The 15,039-nt window shown below is 35.1% G+C and overlaps 1 protein-coding gene across 6 annotated transcripts in view; it reads right to left on the reverse strand.

Annotated features, from left to right (window-relative positions):
• The window catches only part of TRPC4 (transient receptor potential cation channel subfamily C member 4), a 250,640-nt gene that overhangs the window by 47,117 nt on the left and 188,484 nt on the right, over nt 1-15,039 (reverse strand). For all 6 annotated transcript variants that reach the window (XM_055120153.1, XM_055120161.1, XM_055120178.1 and 3 more), the window contains exon 5: nt 5,947-6,086. In XM_055120153.1, coding sequence (XP_054976128.1) covers nt 5,947-6,086 — 140 coding nt within the window. The remainder of the gene's footprint in view (nt 1-5,946; nt 6,087-15,039) is intronic.

The raw sequence follows: 15,039 nt of genomic DNA on the forward strand, positions 1-15,039 counted from the left end.
TTTAATCCATTTTGATCTTATTTTTGTGCATGGTGTTAGGTCGAGATCTAAACCCATTTTTTTTTCTGCATGTGGTTGTCCAGTTATGCCAGCACCATTTGTTAAAGAGGTTTTCTTTGCTCCACTTCACATTTCTTGCTTCCTTATCAAAGATTAGATGTTCATACATTTGGGGTTGTGTGTAGGGATATTTCACCCAGTTCCATTCGTCTGCAGCTCTGCCTTTGTTCCAGTACCATGCTGTTGTAATTGCTACCGCTTTGTAGTAGATTTTGAAGTTGGGGAGGGTGATGCCTCACATCATCTTTTTCCCAAGAATTGCTTTAGCTATTCATGGGCGTTTATTGTTCCATATGGATTTCAGGAGTGTTAGATCCATTTATTTGAAGAATTTCATGGGTATATGCATATTGGCTCAAAAATTAATAGTTTAGGGACCAGAGTGATAGTTCAGCGAGTAGGACATGTGACTTGTACACAGCTGACCAGTTTGACCCCAGCACTCCTTATAGTCCCCTAAGCCAGCCAGGAGTGATCCCTGAGTGCAGAACCAAGAGTAAGGTGCGGTCCCCAAACAAAACAAACAAAAACATTTTGTTTACTGTATCTTTTGTATGTAATTGATGTTCTTTGAGCTGTATTATTATTAGAAAAGCTGAAAATGAATATTTTCCTCATTGAAAAATAATAGTTTAGGTAAGTTTTGTGTCTGGTGTTAAATGCGGTGCAAAAATCATTTTTTAAAAGTGGTCTAGTGCCTAGAAATAAAAAAATATAGTGAGTAAGCAATATTGGGTTCCTCTGCCAGTTCCTTCATGCGTGAGGCTCATCTGAACATGTGGAGAGGGGCCTTGAGCATGGCTGTGGCTGGGTTCTGGAGGTCTTTGGTTGCTGGGGCTCTGCTCGGGGAGGGGAGGGAACTCAACCCACCTCCCTCCGAGGGGCCCCGGTGAAGACAGCCAGGCATGGGGGCAAGAGACGCTGCTTCTTATAGCTTAGTTTTCCCTCTCGGAGAACCTGGCAAACTACTGAGAGTTTCCTGCTCGCATGGGAGAGCCTGGTAAGTCCCCCATGGTGTATTCATATGCCAAATACAGTAACAATAATGGGTCTCATTCCCCTGACCCTGAAAGAGCCTCCAATGTGGCACCGTTGGGAAGGACGAGTAAAGAGAGGCTTCTAAAATCTCAGGGCTAGGACGAATGGAGACGTTACTGGGCCCACTTGAGCAAATCGATGATCAACAGGATGACAGTGACAGTGATACAGTGATTTTCTTTCATCATTGTAACCTCCCTTACTGTGTATTCAAAGAGGGAATTTTATTTAAAAATTTTCTTTGACTCTACTTTCTAAAACTTATCTAGAAATTTTATATTTATTTCTTATCTGTGAGTGTGGCTGCCAACCATTTGTTATGGCTCTTTTCAGTATCCTTTATAGGTTCCTCTTACTGACACCTTAAAAATAGTTTGCTTCTCCAGTCTCTTTTCTTCCCATTTGAATTGTAGTCTGCATATTTTTTGATGACTTTAATTATGAGTCTCACACATCTCCAGCTCAGGTTCATTCACTTCATGAAAGAATTTACGTTCTATAGTTTGTTCACTTTTTCACTTGGATTCCTCACAGGATTCTCAAACTCAGAGGCCAGATATAAGACTCAACATCTTCTTATCCTGAGGGTATTTCTCCTTTCTGTTTAATTGGTGACTGGTGGCAGATTAATCGATGAACAATTTGTGCTTGAGCCTAGATTTTCCTTCTCCACTCTCTGCTCAACAAGTTGCACATCTGCTGATTCCTTTATCCAGAGCTTAACTGTCTTAGAGAAAGACTCTTTCCTTCCGCAGGCACTGTTAGAATAGTCTCACCCCTCTCTCTATACCATGAACTTGCATTTTCTAGCCACTATAAGCTATTTCCTCAATAATAACATTCTTAAAGGTAGACCATTTCACATTTACTTAATATTCCCCAGTGATTCAGCTTTGATTCAAATAAAAATTTGCCCTTAAATTTTTATTTCCCAACATGCCACATGAAAACTCTAGAATATGAAACCTGGTATTATTTTGAGAGTGACTTGCCACCTCTCTCCTAGCAAGTACCTAAAGTTGTTGTTAAAACTTTTAAAAGAGGTGATTTCCTCAATTACCCTCACCTTCTCAGGTAGGGTCTTTTATGAATATAGAGCCATTTTTTATAGATAGATAAAAGTTATAATTATTTTGATACTTCAGTTTTTGTTTATAAATCAGACATATGGTGAGTGTTACTCAAATAATGTTAATACTTTCCTTGGGCATTATTCTGTAATTTCTTATGCAAAATTTAGAAGTAATCATAATTGATATAATTAAATTAATGTACAATAAAAGTGTCATGTAAAATTAAACATAAATTGTACACTTATTTTATTGTCTTTTTTATAAAATAAAAATATTTCAACAAATTTGTTAGATAGTTTAAACAGCAAAAATACATGATTTTCTCCTGCATTTTCTACCAGATTTTGCTATAAAAATCTAGAATAAATGTCAAAATTAACATTCTTACTCATAATGACTTTGAATTTTAAAAGTATTATTTGTGTTATCCAGTGAATAGGCACAGGAACTTAACCATCTTCACATTATGACTAAATAAAAAGATAAAATAAAGATAAAAAGATAAGTAGTATGGAAAGGTATGATTATTACTGAGAAGAAAATCATCTCTATTGAAGCCAAAGTAATATTATCTAATTTTTCTCTCATATCAACACTCTCAGAATTAACACTTGATATTATAAATTTGAGAAGAGGAAATGACTGACAATTCTTAGGGGATTTCCTTTTTAAAAAAACTCCACAAGTGGACCAGAGAGGTATTACACCAAGTAGAGCACTGCAATACATGCAGTTGACCTGGATTGGATCCACAGCACCACATATGGTCCACTGCAGAAAAAATCCTTGTGCCCAAAGCCAGGAGTAAGTCCTGAACACCATAGGATGTGGCCCAGTCCATGGATTATGAAATGTTGATGCATAAAGGTATTCTATGAAACATTGCCATAGAGTTGCATGAAAGAGAAATACTGGTGTCAAATATACTTTTTATTCTATCTTTTCTGCACAAAATTTTGTCGTGACATTGTGTATAGAAATTAAAAACAATAGGGATTGTAATAAGTGCAAATTTATGGAATTAAATGTACCTATTAATGTTCACATACATTCTGTGGCATTTAATTATCACTGAATGTATGTGAATATTTTTATATAATTAACTTGTTACACAACTCAAAATCATAAAGTTATATAGACAGTACTAATGTCAAGTATGAATCAAAATTCAAATCTGACCATAATTTTGGTTAAAAGATCCTTTAAAGAAAGAAATTATATCCTATACATGCGGGGAAACTGCTCAACTGATTATAAAGTGCTCTCTGGACAGACCAGTTACAGAGAGGTTTTCCCTCTGGAAGTTATCATTATTTTTTTGTTGGTCTTGATGTACTACTTTGCCCAAAATTAGACTTGTAATTTTGCTATAATTTATTCACTCTCTGATGGAAATTACAGTTATGGCCGAGATACTGGCTTGGAACTCCTTGGCAATCTAGTCTGTAGTATAAAATAGGTAAAACTCCTATTTTTCATGGAGGATTATCACATTTATTCCATATACCTAATATTAATTTCAAACAGGCACAGTCACCTATCTTGTGGCTCTTGTATTCTATTTGTTTTCAAATCCAATCTTCTATTCACTTCTGCTGTGATCATTGCTTTACTTCAGGTGTCATCCTTATTTGGCTACTTATTTAGCTAAATAACACTAATGACTCTCTGAATGGAAGAACAAATCCAAATTCTATAGCAGAAAATAGGAAGTCCTTCCATCCATATCTTGCTCCTGATTCTTGGATTATGCCTTGTAGATGTCAATTTCCTTTATACATACTGACCTTTAAACATGGTCCTTTCTCTGTGTAATGCTCATGTATGTTCATGAACACAACAGATATATACTCACTCTTCTTTTTGAATTGGAGTATACTAGCCAGTAAAATTTAGTCTCCCACTTTGAAGTTATTATAGGTCCTACTATATAGGCATTATTATCCTAGTAGAAGATTCTTGTTGATACGCATTTTTTCTTTCAAATTATGCAAACTGCTTGAGACCACAGGCCTCATTTCAGATACCCTTGCACCTCAACAATAGAATCAAAAGTTGTTTTCTTAGTGTACGTCATAAATTCTTATCAACTGATTCACAATCACTGCCTATGTACAGCATAGCATATTTTCTGTATATTAATAAAACACACTTTCCTGAAATGTAAGTTATAGATTATGTAATGTTAACCTGAATGAAAGAACAAAAGTAAGGTAAGGAAGGGTGAAGTAACATATCAGCATGACAAAGCAGAATCTTCAAGCAAATGGTTTCTCCTCAGGCTTTAGTGACTGCTTAAAACATCTTATGAATATAGAGAGCATAATGCTGAGTAAAATGAGTCAGAAGGAGAGGGATAGACATAGAATTATTGGATTCATTTGTGGTATATAAAAAAAGCATATTATGAGACTAATACCAAAGACAATAGAAAGAAGGACCAGCAGGATTGTTCCAGTGTTAGAAGCCTGCTGGGGGAGAAGGCAGTTGGGTTAGAGAAGGGATCACTATGACAAAGACAGTTGGAAATGATTGCTCTGGATAAGAATTGTGTGATAGAAGAGGGTGAGAAGCAAACATGATAATCTCTCAGGGATGGGTGTTGTAACACTGTACGACTGAAACTGGACCATGAACAGTTTTGTAACTCTGTATCTCACAGTGATTCAATTGAATAAAAAGTCTTAACAACACAAATTCTGGAAAAATTGGTCTTCTAAATTTTGGGTTATATTTGACCCTGTCATAGCTAACCATTCCTCAAAGTATTTCTGGCCACAATTTTTCATGAACTAGGTGAAATGAATAAGAGTTAATGAGAAACTAGCATTTTCTAGTTCAGATCACTAAGTTTCATGAAATATTCATGTAAAGTCTAATTGAGAAACTATTATTTACTAATTCACTAACCATTTTGAAGCAATTTTTTTAAAGAAAAGGAAAAATGATACGGAGATGATAATACTTAGTTTGAGAAACATCACCCCCCCAAACCAAAATAATTTAAATTGTCACTGCAGAACAAAACTGTTTTATGTAAATTAGGTGGTTTGGAATAAAATTGATGTTGTACAAAATACGGAGGTGTAATGGGTGTGTGAGATTTCAGGCATTGATTTGTTGAATGGGATAAGGAGAAAGAAATTATATTCTACTATAATTATATCAAACTGTATTAGTTTAAACTGAAATAATAATTTTAATGCTATGAACGAATAATATTTTGATCTGTCTATGCAATTTTATTAGTTGTATCTAACTGATAAAAATTGATTTTGGTTGCCAAAATTTAACTTATGTGAAGTAGAATTTCCTTAGATATAAAAGTATTCAATATGAGGGGAACTATTATGAATAATTTTGAGCACCATTCAATTTAGAGGCAAGAAAATTGAACAGTAACATCTAATTATTTGTTAAAATTTGTTTATAGGGGGCTGGAGTGATAGCACAGCGGGTAGGGCGTTTGCCTTGCACACGGCTGACCCGGGTTCGAATCCCAGCATCCCATATGGTCCCCTGAGCACCACCAGGGGTGATTCCTGAGTGCATGAGCCAGGAGTGACCCCTGTGCATCGCCGGGTGTGACTTAAAAAGCAAAAAAAAAAAATTTGTTTATAGAGTATGCATTTTTCAAGTATCTAGCAATAAAGTAATAAACTGATAAATAAGTAAACAAAGCTCTAGGGAATTTATTAGTAAATATAATAGTAATTGACTATATATCAGAATATGTATCAGTATTAATATTTTTAACAACATAAGTGATAGTTACCTTTACAAATGCGACAATTTTCAAGGAGATCGTTGCTAAATATAAGGAGTTCATCACGAAATCCATTAGATTCCACCAATCATGGATATAATCTTGAAGTCCTCCATCCCACATTTGTTTAATTTCTCCCCATATAAAACCTATAATAATAAAAATGTTCACCATAAGAATGATTTCCAATTTAAACACTGAAAACAGGGAAGTTAAATTTAAGAATAGGATCTTGGAGCTGCAAGAGATCAGGTAGTTGTACTAAATATTATTTTAGACTATTAATTATACTAAAGTTTATTTTTCTAGATAATAATATTAAGACCAAATGGATCTTAAAACTTTTAGAACATTTAGCTCACTGTACAGAATTTTCTTATTCTTGATTAATCCCTCTATAATTAATATTAAGCCCTCCATAACTATTAAAATTTCTATTATACATATATACTATACATATATACGGTATATATATACATAAAATTTCTATTATACATATATAATGTACATATATACTGTATACATATATATTTGAATTAAATACTTAAGATATTTATTCCCAAGTTAAAATAATACAAAGATTCATGAAAAAAATGAGTATCTATAAACCTTAAGTTGATTAATGTTGTTACACTAGGTTAAAAGGTATCGTGTGCTTTTGTAAGAAAGTAGCACCTTCAGAGACCTGAATTTAGTTATAAACAAAAGATTATATTTCATTCATGATACTTAAGAGATCTTAAGCAGAGGAAAGGTTTAAAGCTATATCCAGAGATCATTAAACTCCCTTCACTTTATTTTGGTCAGGTTTTTAATTGAAAGCTTTTATTTTCAAATTCTAGGAAGCCTATAAAATGTCACTGTGTATCAGTATTTTATTTCTCACCTTAAAAATTTGATCTATTTTTAAAACCTGGTGCTGAGAAAAAGGTGTCAAAGTATCTAAAACCAGAAAAGGATAAAGTTTTTAAATATTATTTTGTTCCCCCAGTAAGATAAGAAAACAATAAAACGTTTAAAATTAAGGCTGGCGGGGCTGGAGTGATAGTATAGCAGGTAGGGCATTTGCCTTGCAAGTGGTCAACTGGGGTTTGATCCCTGGCATACCATATGGTCCCCCAGCACCGCCAGGAGTAATTCCTGAGAGCAAAGCCAGGAGTGACCCCTGAGCATTGGCAGGAATGACCCAAAAAGTCAAATAATAATAATAATAATAACAATAATATTACAATCACTTGAATGATATTATAAATATAATAAGTTATATATTATATTTATAATTAATCATATATTATAATAAATTATAATAAAATTTTTAAAAAGATAAGGCTACCAAATAAGTAGGCAGAATTTCACATTGGTCCTACACTGAGAGCAAAAGTCATATTTAATATGAAGTCCTAATGTTCAAAGGATTCATTAAAGGTACAAAAAAGCAAGGAACTAGACACTTTGAGGGAAAGTAGATTCCTGCAAAGAGAAATGAACATGGGCTCACCTAGGGCAGAGGACTGGCTAAGAGCACTCGTATCATTACAGAGTAAGAAAAATTCAGAAAAACCTTAAAAAATAAGTTACTCCAGGCTTTGTGTGAGTTCACAGGAGTAGAGATAATTCCTATGAGAAATTGGGAAAGGGCAGGAAATTCAGTCTACATAAGTTTACTTCATGGGAAGGGAGAGGATGATTGAGAGAACCCCACCGTTAGTGCCACACACAGGCCTACCTCGTCTGACCCCAGCACAAGGCACACCTACTCTCCTGCTCCACAGCCCCCAGAGGACAAGACAACAAAAGAAGCAGAAGCCGGCAATTACTTCTGCTTGTGGTGACACGTGTGCAGGGCAAAGCCCTCTGGGCAGGTGGAACTGTAGAAATACCAGGGGTACCAAGAGGTCTGAGAAAAACCATTTTCCTACGTAGCTAAGCAGAGGCTACTGTAGCAAAGCCCTATGGGCTGAGTGTCACCGTAGAAACGTGTTTTCTGCTTCTGAAGCTGTATGCCTAATTCCAGCCTCTCAGCATTGTGCAGTCCTTCAGAGAGCCCTCTACAACTGCAGACTGCTGACTGTTCTTCGTACCCTCACAGGACAGGAAGAAGGTGAACTCGGTTTCTGGTTTCTTCCTGTACAAGGGCGGGGGCTCTCAAGCAGCACACAGAGCCCTGGGACTTCTGGAGCTACTTGGCAACCACGTGTGGGGGGGGGATTCAGTGCTTGGGCAAGTGATGTGGCATGGCTTGGGGCCAGCAGTGTTGGGGGGACTGGGCCGTTCCCACTGGTGTGCCAGGGCCTATAGTTCTAGAGACTATGAGTTTAGGTGCTGAGGGTACCTGGGATTGAATTCAGGTCTGTACATGCACTGTAAGGCATGTTCCCCTGACCCCAGAGCTGTGTTTTCAGTCTCTCAAGGCTTTTCTAATAAGGGCACTAATCCCATTCATGAGGGCTTCACCTCTGGGAATGAACTGCCTCCCCAAAACTATACCTCACAATACTATGACCTTCAGCTTTAGGACTTTAACACAAGAATGCAGAGAGCGTATATGACAGCAACACAAAAACCCACCTCCTTATATCTCTTCAGCTCCTGACACTATTGAATCAAATTCTGGCACTGATCTGTCCACTTCCAGACATACGTGCTAGACACCTTTTCTAGTCTCCTTCAGAGACAGAAAAAATACACACACATGCACAAAAACATACACATCATGACATAACATGATCAAATTGTGAAAAAAAAAAAGACTCAGTAGTAGAGCATTTTTCTTCCTTGTATGAGACCACTAGTTTCACCCTGGCACTGTCCCATGTGCCTGAGCAAGGTACAGGCCGTGCAGTGTTGCTGTTTGGAATCTCCAGTTCTATAACAAAGTGTGCAGTCTCTATGCATCACACACAAGTATTTGTGAGCATTGCAACTAAAGTATGTGGCACAAACACCACAAACAAATGTGCTAATACCAAAAACAAGTGAGTACAACCCCTATCATCACAGCAGCAACAGGAACTAAAAGGGAAAGGAAGAGGAAAATTAAAACTTTTAATAAGAGATAATATTGAAAGTAATCAGGTGGGAAGAAATGAAAAGCCACACTGCACAGAGGAAAATGTAAAAAATTGACAACAAATTTGTTGTCTCTAGCTTGCCATAAGCTAGATGTAATAGATGTTTTCCTGTCCTTATTATAAAAGACATTTCTATCTTATAGTAAGGACAGAAAGATATTATAAAAGTTAGGAAAGGTCAAAATTCCACAAAGGTTACTTCAGACTTCTGTCACATCACAAGTAGCCCCAATAAACAGTGAATGATGTTTTCCATACAAACAAAATCTCAGCCATTAATTGAATGAGGAAATACATTAGCACAGATTTCATTTATATGCTGTAGCGAGAGCGAAGAGACAAAGCTAATCAATGAACTAAATGAAATATTTTACGCTACAAACTCAAATTAGTGGGTACCTAAGGATGTTGCCCTGTAAATGCAGGCCCTAAGGTATGAGCAATATCTGGGTAAAGCAAACTTAGGAAAAGTTCAGGCCCACACAGGACATTCCTGCTAGGGAATACCCTGCTGGGAAATACAGGTTTAGACAGACTTACTGGGGACAACAAAAGACAGCCTGGCAGAGCATTCCTGCTGAGAAGAGCAGAGCGTTCTCATAGTCTTGAGGTTATTGCTTATCCATCCTATGCCATCCCTGCCCGCAATTGCACAGTGTACGCTAACCCAGTACTATTTCTTCCCCTGGGTGGGGTTCACACCTGGCTGTGCATAGGCTTATTTCAGGCTCTGCGATTAGGGATCACTCCTAGAGGAGCTCAGGGACCCTCTGAAACCAGAATGGAACCCAGGAGAGCAACATGCAAGGCAAGCACTTTACCTGCTGCACAGTTGTTCCAGCTCTACATAACAATACTTCAAGTTGAATATAAGCAACTTAAAGTTTTATATAGTCAAATCTATGGTAGTCTTTTAAAATATTTTGAGTTATGAAAAATAAAGAGACAAATTTAAGTAAACATTGAATTATAAAATGAATTCATCAAAGAACAGGAACGAAAAAACAGGGAAATGCAATCAAGAACAGATAGAGTTAACAAGGAAAACACATTCAAAAGGGCAGAATGTCAGGCTGCCAATATCAATAGTTATACTGAATGAAATGTATGATCTAAAGACACTAAAATCAGAAATCAGTTGTTTAGGATAAAAAGCAAATTGCAACTGTACAATTCACTGATATGTTAGGAGTAAAGGTGCCCTGAAGTACTAATGAAAAAGAAATGTTGTGGCTCTATTACTAAGTGTTTGTTAAATTCAGAAGAATGAATATGACTAGGTATGTAGAAGAATATAGCATTAAAGATAGATGGGTTAAATTAATGAGAAGACGGGGCTAATCTAAATATGAATTAGAGCTAATAAAATAACCTTGCAATGTAAGATAGGGGAATTATCAGAACCAAAAAATATAGAGACAGTTACAGTTAAATTTAGTATCTATCATTCCTTTTTGATGTCAATAGAAGTGATAAGGAGAAATTTGGTAGGGATATTAAACATCTTGAAAAATACTACTAACAAACCAAGAACAGAAAACAAAATCTTTTAAAAAATGTATTAAGTGCATGAGGCACATTCACTCAGAGAGACTTTATCATGGGCCAGAAACAAATGTCAGCATATTTATACAAGCTGAAATTAGATAAAGAATGTTTTATGCTATCAAAATATTATTAAAAAATCAACTATGTGCCTGGAAATTTCCCAAATATTGGGTAATTATACAATGTACTTCAATTAACTCAATCAAATGGAAATACACAGAAAATTTCAACCATTTTCAAATGGTTAAATATTAAATTACTAAGATATTTTTGATGCAGCTATAGGAGTTCTCCACGTGCAATTCATATTTATAGCCTAGATTCTTTTTAAAAGAATAAAGATTTCAAAACAGTCATGTCATTTTAAACTATGGCTTTATGAAAACAAGAACAAATTAAACTCAAACAGAAGAAAGAAAATAGCAAAGAGCAAAAATCAATACATTTTAAAACTTAAAAAGAATCAATGCAATAAATCCTTTGAATGAGTTAATAATATTGAGAAAACTCTGGATAGAACCTTCAAAGAAAAAATATAAGTAATCAATATAATAAATTTAAAATGGAATTTTAGTACAGACTAACTTTTTAAAGATAACATGAATAAAAAAAGTTTACTTGAGACCCATCAATTTCACACCTTATACTGGACATTTCCTCTGAAAGACATAAGTATCCACTCAGTTAACCTCCACCTGGATTGTCCTATTCTTATTAAAGAAAATTAATTTATATAGCTTAAAACTTTGCAGCATACAGCCCAAGAAAAAAATTCAAGTCTAGTTTTTTTGCTGGTGAACTACATCAAATATTTAATAATTAATAATGATGCTTATCAGACCAAAAATTAAAAAGCTGGTTTTTGTTGGGAGGGGGTTGGGAATTGGCCCTCTCCTGGCTGTGTTCAGGGATCAATCCTGGAGGGCACAGGGGACCATATGTGATGCTAAGGGTTGAACCTGGCTGCATGAAAGGCAAGAGTTCTACTATCTCATCTCCCCAGACTCCTTTCTAAATAAAAAAAAAGGGGTTACACCTGACAGTGGTCACGGTTTACTACTGGCTCTATGCTCAGGGGTCACTCCTGGTGGTGCTCAAGGAACTATATTTGGTGCTGAGCAACACTCTAGGGTTGGTGGCTTGTACTATCTCTTGCCCCATAAGAAAGAAATTTTTAAGAAGCAACTATTGTTCTGGTAAAGTGATAAAAACAAAACAAAATACTAGTAAATTCAGCTATGCACTAACTACCAAACACCATAGATTTTTGCACAAACATGTAAAAATATTAGTAAATTAATTTGGGTAATATAAAATTGATGCCAAATCATGAACTAGTATTTCTTCTTCCACAAAACAAGTGGTTATTTCAATATTTAGTAATCAGTCAAAAACATTTACCCTAGCAATAGTTTACAAAAAAATATTCAATAGATGCAGTAAATGTACCTCAAAAAATCCAATACTCATGATAAAAACAAAACTTTTAGCAACATATGAATAAAAGATAATTTTTTTATCTTTAATTTCGGGGCTGGAGCAATAGCACAGCGGGTAGGGCGTTTGCCTTGCACGCAGCCTACCGGGGTTCGATTCCCAGTGTCCCATATGGTCCCCTGGACACCACCAGGAGTAATTCCTGAGTGCAGAGCCAGGAGTAACCCCTGTGCATCGCTAAATTTCTTGATCTGATAAAGGAACCAATAAAATATGTAGTTATGCTATAATTACCCTACATAAGGAATAGAGACTAAAAAAAGTAGGCTTTACAGTGGATGGATGGGTGCGGCTGTGTCACAAAGAAATTATTTTGAAACACTGTCAAAAGGGCTAAATTTTCCTGGAGGAGTAGGAGTTTATCTTATAAATGTTATTTTACATCTTGATTGAGATCGCATTAATATGACTGTCAAGATTTCAAATTTCTGTACCCAAACAAATATGTCGTGCTTCTACCTAAATGACAGAATTACGATAATAAAATTGAGGGGCTCGAGAGACAGTACAACATATAGGACAGTTACTCCTTGCATGTAGCATACCTGAGTTCAATCCCTAGCACTCCATATAACCCCCTGAGCTCTGGCAGGAGTGACCCCTAAGCACTAGGAGTAAGTACTGATCACAGCTGAGGTTCCAGAAGCACCCCCCCAATTAATAAATTTTTTAAAAGGAAAAGGAAAAACTAGGATTGATGCTGATAAATGAAAACTAGAAATGTTAAATACAAAAGTTAAAACATTATGATATATTTATGATAGCAATATATTAAAGTACATTTTAAAATATTTTTGCATGTTTGAAAAATTTTAAAAGTGAAAGAAGTAAAAGTGTATTAGACTTGAAGGTTTAGCATAAGTTGGTGAATATTAGCAAAGACAAATATATATATTTTTAATTTTAGGTTAACTTTAAATGATCCAGATAATAACTGAAATCACTTGAACTAATGATAAAGTGTATTTTTAGGCATATTATAAAGCAGGGCTTCATTCTATACTGGGTTTTATATCCTAGTTTCTCTATCAAGGTTTCTTTTCTAATTAAAAACTTTTAGAGTTCAAATAAGATTGGGGTAGGAGTGGGGGAAGTGCTGGTTGGTGTTTACTGATTATCTATTATAGAAAAGACTACATCAGAGCTCATACAATGATTCATGCACTGTGTTTTTGGCTTGTGAGAAACAGGTTTTATTTTATCATATAAGGAAAAATGCTCAGTACGCATGGAAATTTTTACCTCCCACACCTGTGCAACTTTTTACCATTGAGTCTGGTAAACTTTCAGAATCCGAGATGCAACCACATCCACCAGAAGGAAGCTGAGGTCTAAAGAGGCAATCTGACTAATGCTAGCACCACATTACTGGTTAATGGAGAAACGGGCCTGGATTTCAGTCTATTTAATGCAATGCTCTTATATAACATTTTCTAATTTTTGAAAATTACCACCGTTTGGCATATTTGTTTTGTTTTGCTTGAAGCTTTGCCAATTCCCAGAGATGAAAAGATGTGCTCACGCAATCATTTTTTGAAAAGAAAAAAAATACATTTCAACTAACGTTTTTGTAGGCAGAATGAAAAGAATCAGTCTACATTAAATGAAAGAGGACCTAAGTTTAGTTCAACCAGAGATCAGTTTCATTATCTCCAGAAATAATTCTGAGTTTTCTAGGTTTTAGTTGTCTAACTTTAAAAAAAAAGAGGATTAGATTATACATTAATCTATTTCTGTATAGTTAATTTGAAAATCATAACTTCATGCAAAAGGTATAATCAGGCATTGCTTTTACAGAGTGGATTAAACATTTAACTAAAATCAGACATCACAATAGCTGCCTTGACTATTATAGAGTATCCTGTCCTAAAGAGCAGAAATTGTATTTTTAATATACATTTATAGAAACAAAATCTTGTTCAATGCAAAGAAGAATTATCGGGTAAGAAAAGTTATTTCAAAATTAAAATGGATTATTTTGTGCAGTCAAGAATTGAAAGCAAAAACTGAAACATCTTTCATCAGTCATACAAGCGGTGAGAAATTCTAACAGTGAGTGAAAGTTTGGCTTATCTGATAGCTAAAGGTCATTCTATCTCTATCAATATCTTACTTCTATTGTCTTCATTCTTTTATCATAAGTTTAATTTTAAATATATATTTTACTTCCCATGAAAGAAAGTATTTAATGTAAAATTAAATTGTTATCCTTCTTATTTTTACCAAGTGGAAAATCAAACATCTGATTTTTAATAGTCACAAAAGTAGGCAATTTCAAATATTTTATATGTATTTATGTAGAGGCATTAAAATACTAGTGGTAAGTAGTTGTTTCAAAGGGAAAAATGAGGGGCTGGAATGATGGCACAGCGGGTAGGGCGTTTGCCTTGCGTGCGGCTGACCCAGGTTCGATTCCCAGCATCCCATATGGTCCCCTGAGCACTGTCAGGAGTAATTTCTGAGTGCAGAGCCAGGAGTAACCCCTGTGCATTGCCGGGTGTGACCCAAAAAGCAAAAAGCAAAAAAAAAAAAAAAAAAAAACCAAATCCTGGCATTTTCCTGTCTGGAGAAGCCAGTGTTCTCTCTCTTAAATACGTATCACTCGTTCTTTCTCTCCCCTCACAGTTATCTAAGTAAATTTCTTCAAATAAAACCACTTCACTAAAAAAAAAAAAGGGAAAAATGAGAAATACTGAGAAGAAATTATAAAGCAGTTATGGGTACAGTACAAAGCAACATTTAACCTGGACATACTCAATACTTGAGCAGACTTTGGATTCAAGGGACTAACATTTCTGGAAAATTTGGTCTAGATCTCAAAAGTTACTTAAGAAAGGTAACAATAAAATGAGGTTTGTAAAAACTACTTCATTAAAAGAAATATTAATATGAGTTTCTTTGCAACAAAATATTTTACTTTTATTCTTTAAAGTTCAACATTATTTATATGCATATATGATACAGATATATATTTACACAAAAAGAG

Source organism: Sorex araneus, chromosome 1, assembly GCF_027595985.1.
Source record: "Sorex araneus isolate mSorAra2 chromosome 1, mSorAra2.pri, whole genome shotgun sequence".
Lineage (NCBI taxonomy): Eukaryota > Metazoa > Chordata > Mammalia > Eulipotyphla > Soricidae > Sorex > Sorex araneus.